At 35.3% G+C, this 23,555-nt stretch overlaps 3 protein-coding genes across 6 annotated transcripts; 2 read left to right on the top strand and 1 right to left on the bottom strand.

The window, feature by feature from the left end:
• Nucleotides 1–1,309: 1,309 nt before the first annotated feature.
• On the bottom strand, nucleotides 1,310–4,994 carry LOC128239342 (echinoidin-like). 3 transcript variants are annotated; one of them, XM_052955959.1, is made up of 5 exons: nucleotides 4,921–4,963; nucleotides 4,591–4,687; nucleotides 4,239–4,282; nucleotides 2,404–2,644; nucleotides 1,310–1,836 (listed from the first exon to the last, which is right to left on the bottom strand). In XM_052955959.1, exons 2-5 carry the CDS (start codon nucleotides 4,597–4,599, stop codon nucleotides 1,450–1,452), a joined length of 681 nt encoding a protein of 226 aa, XP_052811919.1. In that variant the 5' UTR covers nucleotides 4,600–4,687; nucleotides 4,921–4,963; the 3' UTR covers nucleotides 1,310–1,449. The 3 variants fall into 3 exon arrangements, with proteins under 3 accessions (XP_052811919.1, XP_052811920.1, XP_052811918.1); XM_052955960.1 differs by having other exon boundaries at nucleotides 4,591–4,994; XM_052955958.1 differs by lacking the exons at nucleotides 4,239–4,282; nucleotides 4,591–4,687; nucleotides 4,921–4,963 and having other exon boundaries at nucleotides 2,404–2,815.
• Nucleotides 4,995–6,125: 1,131 nt separating this feature from the next.
• On the top strand, nucleotides 6,126–6,967 carry LOC128237107 (snaclec coagulation factor IX/factor X-binding protein subunit A-like). Its single transcript, XM_052952328.1, has 2 exons — nucleotides 6,126–6,359; nucleotides 6,593–6,967. Exons 1-2 carry the CDS (start codon nucleotides 6,126–6,128, stop codon nucleotides 6,965–6,967), a joined length of 609 nt encoding a protein of 202 aa, XP_052808288.1.
• A 982-nt stretch (nucleotides 6,968–7,949) lies between these two features.
• On the top strand, nucleotides 7,950–22,553 carry LOC128236586 (growth arrest-specific protein 2-like). 2 transcript variants are annotated; one of them, XM_052951554.1, is made up of 8 exons: nucleotides 7,950–8,024; nucleotides 10,864–11,011; nucleotides 11,890–12,011; nucleotides 12,676–12,817; nucleotides 16,483–16,721; nucleotides 17,400–17,495; nucleotides 17,855–17,881; nucleotides 18,489–22,553. In XM_052951554.1, exons 2-8 carry the CDS (start codon nucleotides 10,876–10,878, stop codon nucleotides 18,681–18,683), a joined length of 957 nt encoding a protein of 318 aa, XP_052807514.1. In that variant the 5' UTR covers nucleotides 7,950–8,024; nucleotides 10,864–10,875; the 3' UTR covers nucleotides 18,684–22,553. The 2 variants fall into 2 exon arrangements, with proteins under 2 accessions (XP_052807514.1, XP_052807515.1); XM_052951555.1 differs by lacking the exon at nucleotides 17,855–17,881.
• Nucleotides 22,554–23,555: the final 1,002 nt, after the last annotated feature.

Raw genomic sequence — 23,555 nt, 5'->3', positions numbered from 1 at the left:
GGCAGAATGATAATGGGGTATGGTACAGCGGTGGCAGTATGATAGTGGCGCAAAGTACAGTGGTGGCGGTATGATAGTGGCGCAAAGTACAGTGGTGGCGGTATGATAGTGGGGCAAAGTACAGTGGTGGCGGTATGATAGTGGCGCAAAGTACAGTGGTGGCGGTATGATAGTGGCGCAAAGTACAGTGGTGGCGGTATGATAGTGGGGCAAGGTACAGTGGTGGCAGTATGATAGTGGCGCAAGGTACAGTGGTGACGGTATTATGATGGCGCGGTATCATGGTAGAGGTATGATAGTGCAGTATATTGGCGGCGTACTGTTGGTGGATTTATTGTTACGATATGGTGAAAGTGTGGGCCTAGTGCGTGAGGTATGCTGGTGGCAGTATAGGGGTGGTGGAGGACTGAAAGCGGAGGTATAGTGTCGATGATATGGCCGGTATGGGTGCTGTTTATTGATGGTTGCGATATGACAAAGGCAGTACGATTGTGACTGTATTATGGAGGAGGGGTGATGAAATCGGGCTATGGTAGTGACCATATGATGGTGGCGCGGTATGTTGGCGGAGTACTGATGGTGGTGGTATAATGGTTGCACAGGTTTATGGTTACGCTATGATGATGGTGTAGGACTAATGATTGAGGTATGCTGGTCGTAGTATAATGATGGTGGTAAACTGAAGGCGGAGGCAAAGTGTCGATGGTATGGTGCAGTAGCTTGATGATTGCAATATGACAATGGAATTACGATTATGAGTGTATGATGGGGTAGGTAAAATGATGACAATAAACTGGTGAAGGTATGATTTTACTTTAAAAAGCGTGGACACGCTGGTGAGATGATGGGGACGTGATGGCGGAGGTCTGATGGTGATTACGATAATAGTGAAAATGGTCAGTGAAAGATTGCCAAATGGCTGCGACTTGTTTAAAGAGGTGTTTTGATTTTGCGACCATATATGGAGGCAAAATATGAAAAGTATAATGTGAGCTATAAGAGTTAAAGAAACCCTTGTGTGAAAAAATGCAATAAGTTCGCGTGTCTTATTTGAATGCTTCCGGTGGAAAGACCTGCCAATACTAGTATAACAACAACGTCCAAGATGGCTGGAATTGCGATGAAGAATCGATGAAAATTTGTTTGATTTGTCTGTTCATTAAAATTTTCATATGATTATGATCTTTAAAAATATCCCATTAAAGGTACTCGCTCACGGATTTCGTGTTACAGGTGACATAAAGTGTTGTAAAGCTTCTCAGTAAAATGAAGCATTGTAAAACAAAGCTTTTAATGCCACAGTTTTATACATTTATTAACAAATGAGCGTTTATTTAAACTTGCGTTTTTCCAATACCTTTAAACTATTACGTAATTCAACGTCTAAAACTAAAAAACATTGTCTTTAATTCTTAAAACTCCCACCCAAATAACAGAACCTTCGTTTTCTCATAGAATGTTTTCGCACAAGACAGGGTACGTCTTTTTGCATGGTTCGTCCATCCACAACCCGTCAGCGGCAATCATGGCCGCACAGTTTTCCCTCGTGCCCCCGTTTCTTTCATTCTTGCCAAACATGTCGAATGATAACTGTTCATTGGTGACCCACCGCCATGTGCCTTCTTCTTTGTGGTCCGTGACGCCCAGCCAAAGACCATTCGACGTACCTTCGGCGCTCGACATCCACATGTCATGTAGGAAGGTGTTCTGTAAATACTCTGTTACGACGGCTATGTGTGCACCAAGGTTCTTGCAGGAAGCAAAACCACCATCCCAGGAGGCCTTAGGGAGAATCCTATAACAGCGGCCGGAATAGCTGGACCAGTCCGATGGACACTGACAAAAAGATAAATACGCATCTGTGTGCCTGTATTATCCGATAAACCATGTATTACTATTTACCCAGCAGATATGGCACATGAAAACGCGGCAAAACAAATTTCTTCTGGATAAAAATACCATTAAAATTAAAATCATTACAGACCCAAATTTCTCGAAATATGCTTAGCGTTACAGGTTTCAGTATGAATATCATTAAGTCAAATCACTCTCTTTAATTTGAATAGTTTATCATTATTATCTTTAAAACCATTTCCTTTCATTCCCTCAAAGCTTTTTAAAATGAGTTACTCTTTAAAATGTATATAAGTATACTTAAACGAAAATTTGAACCGAGTTTCATCCTGTTATAAGATGCGTAAGATTGTTCGAGGAACTGGGGCCATTAAAATGCACAATGGAAATTGATTGCAAAATAAATGCCTTTAAGCTTTGGCCAATATCAAACCCATTCCCAGCTTTAAGTCATGTGGTGAATATTTTAAAGCGTTGAATATTTTTTAAATGTTTTACTACTTGGTTAAGAAAAATAAACAAATAAAACAAATAAGTCCATGCACTCACGTCAGCTTGTTTACAGACATATCCGACATATGGATCCCGGAGCACGTGCATCTCCTGACAACCCGGATCGAGGCTGCAATTTACGAGGCATGAGAGTGCGACTCTGTCCAGGTAACGTCCTTCCGCACCACCGTCCCCGGCATAGATGACACCTGAGCCACCGTCGTTGGTTTTTACGTCCATAGAGCCGGCACCGCTTTTCGTGTACGCTCGTACCACTGATGCATGTGGCGTTATGCGCCTATAACGTACGGGTGTGATTACCTGTGTTTCCCCAGCACATGTATAGTACAGTACTACCGCGGCCACAACAACCCACACACGTGTACCGTCCATTCCGCTGCTGGACAATCTAGTAACTTGTGTTTTACCTCGATTGTTTTAATACGAAACACCTTCGGATATTAGCTGATTATTGCCACTTGATATTTTTACTCAATAGCTCTGATAGGTTTAAGAAAAAAGTAATGAATAAGTAACGATTTCCAAAGAAAATCTTTCATCAAACAAATTATTTTTGATTAGCAACATGGACGTCACCAGCCTCGATCAAATATCCCAAAACAAACGATTAAAAACGTGACCATATTTATATTAATTTCTTTATAACAATCTACGGGTCAGGTTTATCTAAAGTGAATTATGTTCATGCCTTTTCTGTGGTTTATTGAAAATAACGGTGAATTATATAATTATATGCCGATCAAATTTTCCTTGTGAATCAGTGCGTTTGTAGAAATATTATGTTATTGTTTCCTTACTTTGGCCCGTTAATAGGGCTGTGGAGAAAATTCAAGATGTCATTTACGGTATGACATGGTTTGGCTAAAAATAATAATTAAATATCCATTAACCGATAAATGAGGTAAACATTTGATAATTCAGCAGTGAAAAACGAACGAAGCGAATGAGTCCTTCTTATAAATTAAAGGGACTCGCCCATGTTTTGGCACCAAAAATAATTTTCCTCTCAAGTCATCTGAAAACACTTATTTTATAATTATTTTATTCTTTGAAACCGGAATTGCAGGGAAAAAGTGCAATTAAATTATTCACAAGACCTGGTTGTAGTGCGGAGCGATCAACGCTTGGGCAGTCAAGTTAAAGAAATAGAAAACCGATAGCTTATCTACTCGCCCACATGGACTCATACTAGGTTGATAAATATTTTAACTTCATTGAAAACAATCAATCAAACACGCTTCACATTGTGGACTTAAAAGCGCATATCAACGTATGTTTCAGCCGTCAGTATCTTAGTTTTAACACTCCTAATGATTTGCAACACGTTATTGCGTATGAAAACTATGAACGAGTCCCTGTAGTATTCCAACTGACTAAGATTACATAGTACCAGCTGTTATTATACTTGGAAATAGCTGCAGCTACTGGCATCCAGAACCGCAATTCTGACTCTTTATTTTGGCCCAGCATATACATCGCAGATGGCATACCAGTAACTGTAAGTCTACAGAAAATAGAACGGGCGTACCTTATCCGCAGTCCGAGGTAGCGCGTTCTTTTTATTATATCTCGTATAAATTCGACACAAACTTATATGGCGTGGGCTTTTGCAATGGCGAACGCAAAAATGTTAACACCAAAACCCGTAGACACCAGGTTCGATGGAAGACACAATCATATCGTATAGTATTAAAACGATGCGTGAATGGCATTCGGCAGCTCATTTACATACGTAAAACTGCATTATGATTTGAAACTTATTTTTAACTCGATAATTACCATTCGATCTATTCCGATAATAGCCAACCGTTGTATGTGTCATTGCTTATTTCGATTGGTTATTCTGTCCTCTGCAGTAAGGTAATGCTTACCAAGCGGAGCTTTGTCCTGTCCAAGTACCCATGTAGAATATCCTCTGTTAAAAGGGAGAGAAAAAATATTGTGTTGTTCCTTATAACGTCTAAATAATATCATAGCGAAACCAAGAGGTCAACAAAAGTTTAGAGGAACTTTGAGTGGAAAAAGTATAACAGCCAATGGGCATATGAGCATATGACAACCTCTCCACTTTATCATGTTCGACATTTAAGGGTTAGCCAAGTGTTTTCAGTGATGGTAATAATCTATAATGAATTATAAGCATGGATGAAATTAAACGGCTTTTTGCCAATTCAGTGAAATATACTCTAACACTAAAACAAACAATTACCAAAGGTATGTTACCCATTTCATATGTATGTTAGCGGTCTGGTAGGCTAGTCTAGCGGCGTGCAGTTGGCGGACTACCAGTCAAGCGGCCTGGCGGTGTGAAATTTGTGGCCTGGTGGTTAATAGTCTAAAATATTAGACGTGTTATACGGGATTCTTCCAATCCCTAACGTCTAAACGGGAATGTGCAAAAAACGGGGGTGTTTTAAAAATATTGAAATTGTTTTAAGTGAAAGATTTTATGGTTGAAATTGATCATAAAGAGTTATATTCATATTTTACCATGTAAGTGAAATGCTATTTTGCACTAAACAAGCATTTAATGCATTAAAACAAGTTGTTTACCTTTCCAATAAAACGAAAGTTGACTGACACAGACAACAATTATGCGAAGGGGAACAACTCGATACAATCGTAATAACTCGGCCTCCTCCGACAAAGCTTCGAGATAGACCTCGTTGTAAAATCGTAACAACTCGGCCATGGCCGAAATGTTCCGAGCGATTCAAAACTGTCCCCTGAAGCCTTGCAGGTGCCCTTCATGTATATATCGTTATGTTTTGACAGAATGAAATGAAGAAAAGCCGTCAAACTCATTATTATAAGTTGGATATTTAATTTTTGTGTACGGAACTAATATAAAATAACATTATCTGGTAATATTTCTTGTTTTTATGATATTTTATAGACGCTATATGCTTTAACCCGGAATCCTGATCGGAACAACTACCCACTTTTGATACTAAACAATTTGTACGTGAAGGATTTGCCATATCAAAAATCTAAAAAAAAATCCGTCAACTTACAATTATTTGGACTACAACTTCACGCAGATAGGCCGCGAGGACGCTATTATGAAACATTATATATTCTACGACTATTCATCACCATCAAAAGACATGCGAACATACCACCTCGAAAAAAATACGCATGTATTGCAATTATCAATACTATCTATTATTTGAGATATTGTGATGACCATTGCAAAAATCAATGCTCGTAACTGTCGTTCATAGTTCGCTACTTTTACATCGTCTGTATATCGTGTATTATGTGAAATTTAAACCTGTTTTACCGAGTACTCGACTAGGGAAATAGTACAAGGGTACTCGAACGATCGATCGAGTACTCGGGCAATCGTTGCTTTTCCTATTTATTTCCTTAAACGGCAAAATTAAAATACTAAAAAAAAAACAATGCAGACCTCAGCATGTGTGCAGTAAAATCAAACTTCATATCACTCTCTAATCATGAATTGTGACATGTTTACTTAGAACTTGCTTGTATCAGCAACATAATGACTGGGAGGAATCCACCACAATTAAACCTCTTGTTTCGATCTGCTGAACTGCCCGGACAAAGCAGTGAACAGTCGATCAGTGTGTTCCTTAAATATTATACATACCAGAGTAATTGTCTTTTGAAATAAAACAAAAACAATGGTGCGACTCATTTTAGTGCATGTTTTGTTTGTGGGTGTATCATGTTTCACGACCAAACAGGGGAGGTTCGTCCGGACGCCCCCCGTGACAGGTGCTTCGGTCAGTTACATGGACGAAAACCTCGCCTACCTACCAGTTGGCGCGTCCCTGTCTACGACGCCTGGATATCCGATTGTAGACAAAATTGACACGGATCGGCTGATGTTTCGATGTGCGCATGAGTGTTTGCAGAGCACGGACTGTCACGCGTTCGACGTGATGGCGACACCGCGGTCTGCCAGTACTTGCCGCCTACACGACCTTGCCGCCTTGGATGCGCGCTCAGACCAATACCTAATCCAGGTAATGTAATTCATTGTTTCACCAGATGTTTTGTTTGGTGGCGATGTGTATAAAGGTAAAGAAACTTTTGGGTTTAATCTAATTTGACATAAAATTGTCATTGTATTGAAATTGTTTTATTTATACTGCTTTTATCAAGTAAACATTACATGAAGAACAATTAAAGACAACGATAATATATGCATTATGACAAAATAGGTCTTTACAATTGTTATTTTTTTCTGAAATTTTAGGGAAGTTGTGACGTTTCTTGGTTTGAAAGTGACGGTCATTGCTTCAAACTATCTCCTCGTACGAGCAACTGGGCGGATGCCGAGGCAGTGTGTGTCGCTCAAAAAGGCCATCTCGTCACCATACGATCCGCGCGGGAAAATGCGTTTGTCGCCTCCCTTACATTAGCCTTTGGTCGCCAGTTAGACCTCATTTGGATCGGCGGAAGAATGACTGGAGGTGCGCAGCGCTGGAGCAGCGGAGAACAGTGGGGATTTGAGAATTTCGGCTTCGAAGAGCCGAACACGGCGGACGGTTGTATGGCGATGTACCGTTTTCAGTGGTTTGATGTCTCTTGTGAACTTCAATACCAGTTTATGTGCAAGAAACGTGCTTAATTTGAAAATGCATTTTTTTCTGGTGATGTTTTCTGTAATAGCGAAAAGATAAATGATCCACAACTTGACTTTCTGACATGATGTTTTTCAATCACCCACACCCTTAAAATGTTTGTAGAATAATTTAACTTCAATTAATAATGTTCTTATTAAATGTAATTGAAATCAAATAGACCATCCTAGTTTTCAACAATCTTTTTTAAATACCTGAAGTGTGTAAATACAATTTTACAAGGAGAAGGGTCGCCGTTTTCATAGCAAAATAGCAAAAGCATTCAGTTTATAAAGATTTGTCGTAGCTCATTGCGTGCATTGTGGCTTGACTCCGTCGTGTGCCATTACGATGTATTTATTGCCCGTAGGCTGGGCCCAATAATATAACATGAGGTAGAAGTCCAGTCACGTCCAGAAATGGATATGCCGGCTTACCTACCATCATTATTATTATTATTATTATTATTATTATTATTATTATTATTATTATTATTATTATTATGCAATGAAATGTAAGTTTTCGTTACAAGCATATACAGGTACAGTATGTCAAAACATTTTTTTACATGTAAAAGAAATCCTTTTTTCACATTCCGTGTGCGGCATCAGATTTTACGGCGGAAATATTGATTAAGTATGGATATGATATGAAAACATTTGTGAGAGTGTTATAATTATGTAATCAGATCGAATTTGTTCAAGATAAGGCAAGGAACTCGCCAGGAAAACGCAACTATTCCGTTTAGCAGGAGATGCACAGCAGGGGATTATCATGCCAAACATTCCTTAAAATAGGCTTAGTATTTGTGTTAACGTGCGTGTGTACGTGCGTATCTGATTTTCTTCTTTACGGGAGAATTCAAGAGTAGAAAAGTTCATGATCCGCCTCGTATGAAATGGTACTCAGCAGAATTTAGACCTGGGGAAGTGAAGTAATCACAGGGATTTCGGAAACGTTCTCAAAAAGACGTTTTATCTGTAAACCGAAAGTGTTGATATTGTTTACAAATGGCGACTTCCAAACGACACGACGAAAATTACAAATCGTATTGGAAATATTAGGGTATTTTTTCAGATAACTTTTTGTTGAATTATTACCGTGTAAAACAGATTTCAAAACAAATAATTAAAAATCCACCGTCTTCCAAATTGGGAAAAATCGAAAGAACACAGTATCTGTTTTGACCCTCAGAACTGTTTCAGAATGTTTTTTTAAACTTTGTTTACATACTGAAGTGTATTAAACGAATGCAAATTGACACCAGCATTTCACAATTCACGCTGGAACTATAGCTTAAGTATCCATCGGTAAAAGACTCTGTCATGGGTTGTTTTTTTGAGCCAAAAAATGATGCACCAATCTTAAAAAAGTTTTGATAATTTTTTGACAAAATTATGTCGAAGCAGATGAGTGTTTTAAGTTTTAATTGGATTAAAGACAAAATTGATAACAGTACAGTATAACATCAAAAATTTGATTGGTAGTAAGCTGCCAAAAATCAACCTCAAATACATGTACATAAAACCACAGGAGCAGGTTGCGTTGTTTTGACACCGCCCCCGTCCGTTTTTTATCATTTTTTTTTTATCAAATTTTAGTAAGAATATGATGTGGTAACTGTAACTTGTGAAAATTGGCAAAAAAAAATATTTTTTTTATTATTTTTTTATTTTATTATCTTTGTATATTACAAAGATAATAAAATATAAAAATATTTTTTTTTGCCAATTTTCACAAGTAACTACAATTTGATAAAAAAATTGATAAAAAACGTCAAAGAAAACGGACGGGGACGTGATGTGTCAAAACAACGCAACATGCCCCTGTGCATAAAACTATGATTATTATGTATGCTATATTAATTAAGCAAAGTTATTTATTGTTTCCGCTGTTTTTCAAAACATGCAAATTAAATGTAAAGCATGATATTTATTTCTAAATATCTTGAATGTAGGTCAAAATACCTGCACCGCCTCAAAGATGCACATGCGCCCTGTGACATAATTTCCCCAGGTGCTACATTTTGATCTTTAAGTGTATTAGAACATTGAATGGCATTTAAAAAACAAAAACGCAACAAAACCAGATAAAACAGTAAGTGTGACCCAGGCAAGCCTCTTTATTGGTCTGCATCATCACATTATTGATCACCATAAAAAGCGTGTGTTTTAACTCGTGTTTGGGATTTGTATCCATTTCAAGTTTGTAACGTCAAACAATTTGGTTAAGCGACGTATACTTAACAAAATTAGGAGAAGATTTTAAAACGGTGTATTAATTTGCGATAAAACAATATTTTTTAAGTGTTCTGTATTTGTGGTATCCAAATCATGAATTGACGGGTGATTTACTGTCCATACTCCATAATAAGAACGATTTGGGGCATAAAAGTAATATGACTGTGAACTTGTACTTTGATGTTGACACATTAACCAAAGGTGTTTGATACAATATTTTACCTTACAACACCAAAAACTCTTTAAGTGTTCAGATTTGTGACCTTATTGAGTATCCTTGCTAAAACTACCTAACTTAAGCTGCGTAAATGCAATTATTTTAGATTTTTTTTACTGGAAAGTAAAAGTTGATTTATTAAAAGAAAACAATCAAAGGACTGAATTTAACACATCTATCCCTTGTTTAAAAAAAAATAATAAAAGTGACAGTGATTAATCTGCATTGTGTTCCATTCATTGAAATTAGACTTTTGAATGAACAAGCCCGAATTCATATACTATATAGCTTGGCATCAAATTTTTGAACAAGCCCTGCTATATTAAATTCAGAATTTGAACAAGCCCGGAAGACATTTTACCAGTGCAGGGCTTGCGGGCTTGTGTTAATTTCGACCACAGGACTGTTCACAATAAAATATATATATAAATATATAGTTCATATTTTTAAGTTAATTTAGTTTTCAATTAATTTAGTTTGTTTTCATTGATCACACAAACATAACATACAAAGACTCTCAACTACAGCATTTAAATTATTTTTTTTGTACAGTTAGACCTGTTGGTGGTTTTATCCACACAGATATTATCTCTTGGAAAAACTACATGTGTATATATTAGTCTATTACACTTTTATAGCATTTTGAATAAATGCCCTTTTTTCATTCAATTAACGTGTTTGTTTTTACCTTGGTCCATACAAGTTCGCCTCAGACTGGTTTTGCTCTACCTAACCTTGGTCAATATATAAATATTGAAACTATGGAAACTTGAAAAAGAAATATCTTGTGAGTTTGATGTTGCTTCTCGTAATGTAGACAGTAATCATAATTGCACCCCACTTTGTGAGGCCCTGATAGATATATTTGTTGGTTAATGTGTTTGAAAGACTTGTTATAAAGCTTAAATCAAGATATATGTGGCGGTCTTCCATATAAGACTTTAGGACGGATAAGCCAAAATTCTTACACTAATGTTTGGCAACAAAACCTTTAAACCAGCCCTACTATACTATATCAAGAATTTGAGCTGGTGCTCGGAAAGCATTTCACAAGTGCATGACTTGCGGGCTTTGCTAATTTCGATCACTGATTAGGATAAATCAATAATTAGTCTCAAAATGTTTGTTTCAGTGATGAGTGAAATACATCTTATCCATGAGATAAAATTTCTTTATCATCATTTCTTTAAATGACAGAGATAGTTCCCTTGAAGTGGACATCAAAATGAGTTGTGTAATTTTACATGTATATCAGCAAACTATGAAATAACAAGGTTGTGGAACCATTACTAAATAAACAACAAAATATGTTGTTATCATGTTTTTAGGTAAAAAGTTGTACAAAAAATCACATAATTTGGCATTTTCTATATGTATGTATAAACCCTAAAAGTTAAATGTCTATGCAATGTTATTTTTGTTTGAATACTTGTCTTGTTTCATTCAGAGTTCAGGGATCATGAATAGTGGAGATGCAGGCAGAGGAAGTAGGGCAGTTGGAGGGGATGTGACAGACAGAAAAACCCGCGCCCTACAGGAGGAGAGTCTCGGACCACTTCGGGATGACCTCGCAGACTGGATTGCTAAAACACTCAGTATGGTTACTTTGTAGTATTCTCAAACAGTCAATGTTAATAGCAATGCAATTGATAAAAATTACCAAATGAGTATCATAACTTCTTTCTTTTTAGATTAAACATGTTTTGTTTTTTAAATCATAACAGGTCTACTAGCACTCATAAGTCTGGAGGTCAAATGCATATCATTGATATTTTATAAACATTCCATGTCCTCACTTGTGTTGTTTTTCTCATGATTTATCCTCTTCTTTATATAATTTGACATATAAGTCACATACAAAAAGCCAAATGTCTGTAGTTGAATATTAAAAGTAAACAATCCAGCGACACACCTTCAGGTTTATGAAGAAGATCTGCTTTTTCTGTAAAATTCAATTTGGTACATGTGGATGTTTGCCCATTATATGGTTACCTGTCACTTCTCATTGGAACATATTTACACACATATTTTGAGGACCTGGTGTCAGCATTCTATGGAAGCGTATTCTATGATCTGATAAACCTGCATAAATGGACAATTAATGCGCATGTATGCAGGATATGCCCAGTATCCAGAGTGCTGTATAGTGTAAATAATTTGCTTAACATGGTTAACTTTGGACTGGACAGTGGTTCTTAAAATATTTTTAAGTATTCTTAAATGGTAAGCTAAAAAAAAATTGTAATACATTGTACATGATATCTGCATACCTGTTGCACATTATAATACTCTGAATTTAGAATTATTACAAGATGCATTTAGATTTGGCTTAATGTAAAAATTGACCCAAAACTGCTCTGTAGGATGTTAGTAAGAAATAAATCCTTGACTTCAATGATTACTGAGCTCACACAGATACCGGTAAATATACTTTTCAAAGATCATTGTTCAAATTACATTTGACCATTACTAGAGATAGATGTTACTGGTGACACTCTGATGGATGTGCTGGACAATGGTGTGTTCATCTGTGACCTAGCAACCGTCATCCAGGAGCATGCTGTGGACTGTGTACAGCAGGGAAAGGTCCAGCATGTTAGTAGGGTTCTATAAGCTCCCTGTCACAATATATATTTGTAAATCACTGGCATAGGAGTAGATAACAATAAACAAGTAAACCCAGTGTTCCTTCAAGTTAGAATACATTTTTAAATGGAAACAGATTATCATGCAATTTAAGAAAATGTTTGCCTGTGATGCTGTGCATTACATCAAATGTGAGTTAGCTTCTTTCTGAATGTGGACGTATTGTATACATTCAGCATTAAAGATGCACTCTTATTCCCAAATGAAATTACCACAATTAATATAATTGATTTAATCTACCAAATAAGATGAATAAATGTCAAAAACAATGGTTCTTATGAGGGAAACCGAGTTTAATTTGAAAGAAATGTGTAGAAAACACGGTATTTCTATCATATGAAATGATAGTAGATCAGAGTCAATATTTTAGCATTCACCAATCATTTAATATTTTTGCGATTTCAGCTAGTAAATACATGGCCATAATCTTGTTATTAGTAATTACTAATTTCCATTGTGCATTGTTTAGTAAGAAGTTTAAAGTTTATCACTCAAAATATATGTTTATTAATTTTTTGTTTGTATTGATTTTTGAATAAGAGTGTCACTTTAAAGTGTATTTCTTTACTGTTTTAATCCCAGTTATCACCTTCATTGTGACTGTGTACTGCAGGATCTGCCCAAGTCAGGGCCGCGGTGTCGGAGGAATGCCGAGTCTGGGAGCTGGTTTGCCAGGGACAATGCAGCAAGCTATGTAAAATGGGGCCGGGCCATGGGCATGCAGGATGACAGCTTGTTTGAGAGTGAAGATTTGGGTAGGGATCTCCACACTGTACAATCTAACTGTTGAGAGAGAAGATCTGGGTAGAGATCGCCACACTGTACAATCTTACTGTTGCTTATTATCTGGTAACTTAACTTATCTCAACACCAACAAAAAGCTGTAGCAAATTCTTCATGCATTATTACACCCTCTGATATCTGGGGGCTATATAATTACATGTTGCCTACGTCCAGTTCTGTCACATCACAAAATATTTATGTGCATATCACCAAAATTTATTCATAATTGTTCAGAAGTTTTATCATTATCTTATTATGACTCCTCCTTATTTGCAATATATATTTTTTGATGTTGTGCAGACCAACTGTCTGTCTGGATAGATGCACAAAATCTCCACAGGAAGAATAAGTAGTAGGCCTAGTTGTACATGATCATCGGCAAGTTCTGACCAGACATTATTTAAAAAAGTTATGGCCCTTTGATTTTCATTTATAGTGCACAAAGTGATCAGTTTGTCTGCACAAAATCTTTTAAACCAATGGAGGGATTTTGAGTAACCAGCCCAGTTTTGCATATTTCAATAAGGTGATTTTTCTAATGGTCCTTTGATTTTTTACAAATAATGCATTTAGAGATTCTTGTCGGCACCAGATCTCAAGAACGTGATTGCATACCTTTCTACCTTTGCACAGTGACCCAACACTATATGTAGATGTGCATTACATTAAACGTTTTCCAATCACATTCACTGGTGGCCATACTGGATTTTGTCTAATTTTGTCATGCAAACTTCTTCTACAGTTTATGCTTCATCTTCTTGATACTTCACAGAATAATTTGTCATGAGCTGGCAGGTGTGATCCTGAAAAGGATTCTTTCTCATTGGCTTCAAATTTGCTAAATGAAATTTTCCTTATTGAACTACCGTACCAGTGCTAATCATTCCTTGCATTGTTCATTTAATTTTTTTAACATTTACATAAGCTTTATTTATTTTTTATCTCCATTTGTTCTTTTTTGTCCCTTACACTATTTCTCAGCAACAAATGGCCAGAAATCTCTGTGAGTTTTGCTATATATGCACAGTTACTGAATGGCTGGCATATAGGGCTGGTGAGACATATATTTACCATAGAAAACAATCTCTAGTTTGTTTTATGTTTATGAAAGATAGTTTTTTAATATAATTCTGTCTTGGATTTTGTAGATTTTCAAATGATTTGATGTAATAAAGTAAACCCACTTCTTTTGTATTAATGTAGGTTGGTAGATTGTTCATTTATATGTATGTAATAAGTTTATGTTTGAATTATTATAAATGTTACAGAAAACATGTAGTATAATGGTGGGTATAATGCACAAGTTGTGTAGCTGAATGCAATTGGCTTTGTCTCTGGCACCTGAAGCATGCACAAACACCTGAGATAGAAAGGTCTAAGAACAGTTCATACAGTTTTCAAAATGTTGCCTGTTTTATCCATGGCCGCAGAAATTTATTATTATATGCTTTGCGGTGGTTTATAGAGTTGAAATAAAATTGATATTTTTCTGTTTCAAACTTTTTTACAATCAAATCAAACATCAGCATGCACAGGGCTGAGACAATTATATCAATGGTGTCATTTCCCATTATTGAGGGCTAATTTAATGCCTTTAATTCCAATCAGAGGCTTAAAACAAAAAGAAAAAAATGTTTATTTCAGTGTATGATAGCAATATATTTCACCTTGTGAACACCGAAAGTGAATATTATTTTTTTAACGCAAATCATGAATTAAAACTTGGTGCTAACTCAGTAATATAACAATCTTAAACTGAAACAAACAATTATACTCTATAATACCATTAAATCTGGCTTTCATAAGGAAAGTAATGATCATAGTGTAAGTTCTGCATGGTCACAACTTAGGATTATACTTTCTCATTTTCTGTAGATATACAATGTATTGGTAGCTGCCTGTTGAGATGTATCATATTTACATTGTGATGAAGTGATTATGAATCAAAATAATCTAGACATAGAGCTTTCTGCATGCCCTTTCTATAAGCAGCCCTCCTATTCCTTCTTTCACAACATTCTCAGCACTATTGCCAAGTTTTACTGTAGATAATGGGCTAGCAGAGATAAATTGCGGGGAAAATCTCATAATACTATTTTTAGTACACAGGGAAAAAACCGAAGCTAAAACATTTTATTCCAAGTCCATTAATACAATCTATACTACTAGATATGCAGGCAATAGTACTGGATATGCAGGCAATAGTACTAGATATGCAGGCATTAGTACTAGATATGCAGGCAATAGTACTAGATATGCAGGCAATAGTACTAGATATGCAGGCAATAGTACTGGGTATGCAGGCAATAGTACTAGATATGCAGGCAATAATACTGGATATGCAGGCAATAGTACTAGATATGCAGGCAATAGTACTGGGTATGCAGGCAATAGTACTAGATATGCAGGCAATAATACTGGATATGCAGGCAATAGTACTAGATATGCAGGCAATAGTACTAGATATGCAGGCAATAGTACTAGATATGCAGGCAATAGTACTAGATATGCAGGCAATAGTACTAGATATGCAGGCAATAGTACTAGATATGCAGGCAATAGTACTAGATATGCAGGCAATAGTACTAGATATGCAGGCAATAGTACTAGATATGCAGGCAATAGTACTGGGTATGCAGGCAATAGTACTAGATATGCAGGCAATAATACTGGATATGCAGGCAATAGTACTAGATATGCAGGTAATAGTACTAGATATGCAGGCAATAGTACTAGATATGCAGGCATTAGTACTAGATATGCAGGCAATAGTACTAGATATGCAGGCAATAGTACTAGATATGCAGGCAATAGTACTAGATATGCAGGCAATAGTACTAGATATGCAGGCAATAGTACTAGATATGCAGGCAATAGTACTAGATATGCAGGCAATAGTACTAGATATGCAGGCAATAGTACTAGATATGCAGGCAATAGTACTAGATATGCAGGCAATAGTACTAGATATGCAGGCAATAATACTGGATATGCAGGCAATAGTACTAGATATGCAGGCAATAATACTGGATATGCAGGCAATAGTACTAGATATGCAGGCAATAGTACTAGATATGCAGGCAATAGTACTAGATATGCAGGCAATAGTACTGGGTATGCAGGCAATAGTACTGGGTATGCAGGCAATAGTACTAGATATGCAGGCAATAGTACTGGGTATGCAGGCAATAGTTTTAATCCTATTCTGGGGATTATAACTGTATCTAAAAAAATATGTCCTGTGTTGCAAGGGTAAAATGTCACTTATAATTCTCTTCCTCACTTTGTGTCCATTCAGTTATGAAGGTGGTTGATGGGTCTACTAGCTGAATTTTGTGGACAGAAATTCACAAAGCATGTGTGTACAAGTCAACAATAAAATGATATAGATTTTGTTTGTTGATCTTCACAATGTAATCTTAACCAATAAATGTAGTTAATAGTTTAGAATGGTTAAAACAAATATTTTCAAGACAAACACCACACTTTTCATGGTCTTCCTTAATGTTCCTGTTTTGAACCATAAATTTAAAATATTAAATTTGATGACGATTAGGAAAAAGGATAAGTAAAGAAATACAATTAGTAGTATAAAACATGATCACATTCTCGGTAATATCGCATGCTTTCCCTTCAGTTTCACACAAGTCTGAGCGGCAGGTGATCATCAACCTGTTGGAGCTGGCAAGGCTCGGGTACAAGTTTGGCCTGGAACCACCCGCTATCATCAAGCTGGAGAAGGAGATTGACTCAGAGCATGAAGCGCCCCCCTCACCTCCGCCTCCACCTGCCCCAGTGTCTGCCCCTGCCTCTGCCCCTGCCTCTGTCCCCACACCCATACAGCAGTCAAATAGGCCTCTCAACCTTGATGAAGAGGTACACAATTTTGCCAAAATTTCACTCATATAGCAGTTAACAATTACAAAAATATACAAGTGAAAACTTGCACATATAAAACAACCATTACATATGGATTTAGTCTAATGATTAGGCTCATGAGTCTGTTCAGATTAATTTTAAATTAGATTTAAATTTAGATTAATATAAAAAATATATGGACCATGTGTTGGTCAAAGGTGGAAAATGTCTTATATGCAAGGAAATAGACATAATCTTAAATTGTCTGGTGTCAAGGTATTGTCACTGTCTTAGTGCTGTTTAGTCCAAATAATTGTACGTTGACCGATTTTTTTTTAAGGTCTTTTGATATGGCAAATCCTTTATTTATTTAGAAGAATCCCGTATAACACTTCTATTATTTTTAACTAAGTGCTGTTGTGCCAAAACTAGTACCGTGGCCGTAAACAAAATAGTACACATGCCAGAGACATTACGCAGGGTATAAATGTAATTTTAAAAGCTTTAAGTTATGCCCCTTATTCTTCTGAAAAAAAACAAGAACAGACAAGTGATTTTGTTCGCTTTGTACTGCTCTTGTTTAGAACATATTACAAAATACATTTAAATTATGTGATTTAACAACTAAATGGTGCAAAAAAGCTGTCAGAATAATGATTGAATGTTACATACCGCTAATTGTTTATTCCATTTTAGGTCCGTAAGATGGCAGCTAAGTGCAACTGTTCTGATGAAGTAAAGCGGCTAAGAGAGGGAATGTACATGGTGTTTGGAAAGGGTGTCATCATTCGGGTAAATTTACCATAATATTCAATAAAAAGGGCATATTTTAAAGACTGGCCATCAAGAAGGATACAACTTAATATTGTCACATGATCAAATTTAGTTCAATACCTTACAGACGTCAAAAATCATTTTAGGATTTCAACCTGCAAATCTAATTAAATGTAATCAAATATTTCTAGACAAATTATTTGTTAGAAAATATATTTCAGTTCCAATATAACCATCAAAATAATATTTGAGAAATGAAATGTAAATAATTTTGTTGATAAAATGGTCCCATACTGCATTCTTGTTCTTCAATTGTATCATGTAGCATTGTTTTGTAAATATTGAAAACTGAAAATTGATTGTAATTCCATATCAAGTCATTTAGAGGAGCCCCCAAGCATATGGTAAAATGTTGTTTCCAGTTTTTGTTCAATGGTTTAATGTCTTTTTTTTTACTGTGGTTTATCTTTCTGTGTAAGATATTAAAATGTGTTGCAATAATATATTTAAGTTTGTTTATCTTTTCATTTTATATGTTCAACATGGTTAAAATGGTAAAAGACTCTTAGTACTGGTTGAGTACCTAAAATCAGGCCACTTTTTGATGTTTTTGTTCAGTTTCTTTATAAAGTTTGATTGTACCTCAAGAAGATTGACATGAACAATCTTTGGTACCTTACTCTAGTCTTTATAATACCAAGAAGAAAACGTAAGTTGAACTTAAAACATGAAATTTTTAGTTAAAAGAATGACTGTAACTTAGTATCTACTGGTTTTAAATCATAACTAAATGGTACTTTAATAAAAAAAAATCAATTAATTAGCCATTAGAAATGAAATACTAAAAACTTGAATTTGAATCTGGTTTCTTAAAAAATGGTGGAAAAAAATGAGTTAAGATTTAAATAATTTTGCTTAAAAAGTGTTTTTGGAAACTGTGGCCAGATGTTTACAAACCCATTCTACTATTCACCACTATATACATGTACATTGTGTAAATTTGTCTTGCAGCTACTGCAGAACCGCCACCTGATGGTCCGTGTGGGTGGAGGCTGGGACACCCTGGAGCACTACCTGCTCACCCACAACCCTGTATTCACCTCGGAGCACCGCCGCAAGGGCAGCATAGACTTCCTTGCCGGGGATAACGTACTGGATGGAGACAAGTTCCTCCACATCAAGGCCAAGTACAAGTCACAGTCCTGACCTCTTCACCAGGGGGTGCCACATGGCTGCATACAGTACAGGAAGCCATTTATTGCTAAAACTGTGATAGCATGCATCGAGTCATTCCATATATATACAATTTTGGCTTGTCTGTTTTTGGAAGAAAACTTGTTTATCATTATGACATAGCAATGGTTTTGGCAGCGGCAAAAATATGCAAAATCTTTAAATGTCAGAAATAGCTCAAAACTGCGAGATATATATGATTCTATTCGTATGTGTCACTATTGTACTACACATACCCCGGTATGTGACGTTGTCAGTGAAAATGGGTCCTGTTGAGTTATTTACTTTATCAACAAAAACTATTTTAAACCAAAAGAAAGGATTACAAAAACTGATAACAATGTGAACCTTTCTAAAAATGTATGAAAATAGCTTACATACGCTGCTTTTGAGGCACAAAACTTTTAAAAATTAAAACGTCACTATTTCGGCCAACGGATTCATTTTCACTGATGACAGCAAATATGAATAGGCACACACATGTAACCATAACCCTGGTTTATGTTATAAACAAGTTATGCCCCTTGACCTTCTCAAGTATCACTTGAAAAAACAGACAAGTATCAGCATCTGATTTTGGTGTTATTGTTAAATATGCTGGTGCTAAATATACGTAATAAGATTTTTAAGTACATTAACCATGTTTTATATGCCAGTATTGTGTATTCACAGGCTTTGTTTGACCAGCCAGATATTGAGTCTTGGTTTGACTGGCTAGGTATTGTGTCTTGGTTTTGACCAGCCAGTTGAATCTTCATTTGTGTCTTGGTTCAACCAGCCAGTGATTATGTCTTCATTTTGACCAGCCAATTGTGTCTTCATTTGTGGCTTGGTTTGACTGGCACGGTATTGTGTCTTGGTTTTGACCAGCCAATTGTGTCTTCATTTGTGTCTTAGTTTCAACCAGCCAGCTATTATGTCTTCATTATGACCAGCTATCGTGTCTTGGTTTTGACCAGCTATTGTGTCTTGGTTTTGACTGGCCAGTTTGTTTCTGTATTCAAGTTTATAGAGTTCTCAGGGTTTCCTGTTGTACATACATATTATGTTGCTATGCCAAGTAAAATTTGCTTTGACAATGACTTTGTAACAATTGTTTTGATGTTATACAAGATAATTTGTGTTAAGATATTTGTTATTTTAAAGAGAAATGCGCCCTACTAATCAAGTATTATTCTGATGTATTTCTGTGCTTGTGAAACATACAGTATTATGAGTTCTACAGAAAGTCAGTAACTTTTTGTGACTTCTTATTTTATTAAATGTTCACTATTAAGATATATGTGTAACCAACAATGTGTTAGTGTTTCATCAGGAACACTAGGAGAAATTTCATACCTATTTAAAGAAGTACTGCACTATTGTTTTAACACATGGTTGGTGTTTGGTCAGGAGTTCTAGGAGAAATTTCATACCTATTTTAAGAAGTACTGCACTATTTTCTTAAACACATGGTTGGTGTTTGGTCAGGAGTTCTAGGAGAAATTTCATACCATGGTGAGATTTAAAAAGTAAAATGCACTATTGAAACCCTCATAAGTATTAAAACGCTTACTGGTAAAGCATCCTTGATGAAACAGCCCCTGCAGACAATTCTGCATACATGTCTCTCACTTACTGTTTGGACAACTAAGGGACAGATATAAAGTTTCTTAACACTCATGTTATGTAGTTCCTAAACATATGTTTAATTTAGATATTATGCTGTTGTTGTTGTTTTATTTTTCCAATTTGCATTTTTGTTACGGTATATACGAATTTTTTCCCCATTCTTACGATTTTAAAATGTTGTTTGAAAAAAGAGAAGCTTTACAATGAATATGGTGACACTAACAAGCATAATGTGTTCAGGGTAAAACTATTTTAGAATGTAGAAATATAAATAAAAATAATCAGATTTTTGAATAAAACTTCTTTTTCATGTATGAGTTTTATAACAAGAAATGTTGGTATGTGGAATTCTTGCGATATTTAGCTCAACTATGCGGAGAATAAGGAGGCTATACTACTTGTCCTACTGTCAGCATCTAAATCAATATGGTTAAGTTTAATGGCAAGTTGGCATTTTCACTTATAATTCTATACCCTAAATTTAATTATTACTTGACACAATTAATGGCACCCATATAACAATTAGGTTACATAACTTGAAACTAACCCTAAATACATATTATGGCACTTGATTGAAATTTTCTAAATTTTGTTTTTAATTTTTGTTTTATTGCTTTAGACCAGCACATTTTTATATTCTTACCATAACCTGATTTTCACAAAGTCTTATTAGAATGACGTATGTCATTGTTTAGGTAGTACGGTGGGAGGGCAGCGATTAACACACGTATTGTATCACAAGTGTGACCAAACTTGGAATATAGGAAGAGTTTATGGAGACCTTTCATGGGATTGCATTTGGGGCCCATAAGGTCAAGGTCACTGTTACTAAAAATATATCAAGTTTTGTTTCTGAATAACTTTAGTTTGGTTTGACATATTGTGACCAAACTTGGTATCTAAGAAAAGTTTATGGAGACCTTTCATGGGATTACGTTTGGGGCCCCTAGGGTCAAGGTCATAGTTACTGTTACTAAAATTGATAAAGGTTTGGTACTGAATAACTTTAGTTAAGGTCATTGTAACTGTAAATAAACTGAATCCAGCAAGAAGACAGAAGTTCTTTTGTCATTCGTTAAAAACCTGGTTTTGTCACATTGCTGTGTTTCTTGTTTGCTTTTTTATTTGTCCTACGACAGCTCTTGTTACTTTCCATTTTAATAATGAATCATTTTTGTCTGAAAATCATCTGGAAACTGCTATGATGATATGAAAATAAGCACTCTTTAGATATTCAGAAATTGTGAATACAAAAAATATATATCTGAAGCACCATCAGAAACTAGAGAATTAACATTTTTTACCAGAATTGCATTGTACACCAATTTAAGTGTATTGTCACATCAGATATGTTATGTCAATGAGATGTTGTAACATTCTAGCTGTGGAATTTTGTGTCTTGCTATAAGCTGAATAGTTATTTTTGTTGAGTGTTTTTGTTGTATGCTTCTTGCAAATGCAATTGCTTTTTGTTGCAATATTATTTACTACCTATGCTGTTTATTTTATCTTTTTCGTTTTGCTATTTTTCCCGCTCATTCTTTGCTCCTGGTTATTTTCTGTATTGAATGCTTTAGAAAATGTTGGACAAAGTAGTTGTTTTCTAATACATGTATATTAAAAATTGTGTTCTGCATAATGGCATTTTATTATTTTATCTGTATGCTTTGAATGTGATGTTGTTTTTTGTTGTTTTTTAATGAAAGCATAATCCATTTATTTTGTCTACTGTTTAGCTGTTGTGAAATTTGGCTCGTAGATTTAATACTAAATTTAGAAGTTTCATTTTTAAAGAAATTAGAATTATTAAAAAAAACTCTAAAGGTAATATACACATGCAAAAAACCCCACTGTGCATGGCAAGAAATTGGTGAATACATATGTTGACTTTAGTTCTCCATCATTAAACATAACAATGCAGCTCGGAGGCAGAGAGGCGCTTGCCCATGACATATGACTCTTTCAGAACATAATCATTTGAAAACGTATTTTTTCCGATGTTATTTAAGAATTCATCAGGTGTTGTGTTCCCATAGACTATTGATTTATTGCACAAGTTTAAGTCCAATTAAAAAGTGTATATATATATATATATTTGCTGAGAGGATTTATTTTTATATACTTTGTTCTAGGCTGTTAATGAGACAGGTAAATATTTATGCTACATGTAATTCCGTCCAGTTTTACAGTTTACCGTTATTGTTGCAGTTCTTTGCATATATATGTTTGCCAATAAACGTTATTACAAAAATTGTCTTATGATCATGATTGGTATTAGATTTTCACAAAGAAAATAAATTCTGCCCAAAACACCCCAATTTTTATAATTTACTATTAATACTATAGGATGGTTATTTTATTTCATAACATTTATATTTATTTTACGGCAGTACATTCCAGAACATTCAGCTGCAAGTGTACTGTATTTGAGCCGTTTTTCCTGACAAGAAAATCTCAAGTTAACTTTAATTAAAATAGGAGCATATATAACAGAATATAGAAGAATCAGTAGTAGATTTATTAAAATTGTGGTAAAATAATTGTTTCAGTGAAAACAAGTTAAACTAGTTGGTACATGTACATGCCAAAACGGCTTCAGTATTCAAAATTTATGGATCATTTTCACTAAGAACAGAATGAGCTATGAGTGGCTATTGGCTGATTTTACAGTCAAATAAACCTATGAATAAAGTAAAACACACAAACATTTTTATTTTATTACCAGCATAAAGTTATCAACGTCATATAACTGTGGCACGTCGTTTGGCGGCAAAATAAAAATATTTGATAAAGAAACACACAAATAAACGAAGGAGGTTGTCACGGTGCCAGGACTCTATATTAGGGTCAGTTGTGACCAAAACTAGCTCCAAAAGATATATTACATCGCTAAAAGTACAATTAGAATCAAAGTGTACATCATAGGTTAATCCTGTGACGCTACTATGAAATTGTGAACTAACATTGATAGTGTTACAATGGGTCAACATTTATTGGACGAACTTGTTTCAGTACTAAGAGTAGCGTTTATGAGACAATCCTGCATATTTTAGTGCGCAAGCCAAAAAAGGCTTAAATTCGTGTAGAGATTTGACACTTTCTTTATCAGACAATTTCAAAAGGTCCCAATACTTGTGTGTATGTTTTTGTATACTGCTGTTGTTGTTTTTCAATATTTTTATTACTCACTGACTAACTCGGTTCATTTTACCACTTTACAGCCTTGAGTGGTTC

The sequence above is a fragment of the Mya arenaria genome, chromosome 6, assembly GCF_026914265.1.
Source record: "Mya arenaria isolate MELC-2E11 chromosome 6, ASM2691426v1".
NCBI lineage: Eukaryota > Metazoa > Mollusca > Bivalvia > Myida > Myidae > Mya > Mya arenaria.
Note: the sequence above shows the minus strand (reverse complement) of the source record. Positions and strands in the feature narration are given on the sequence as shown.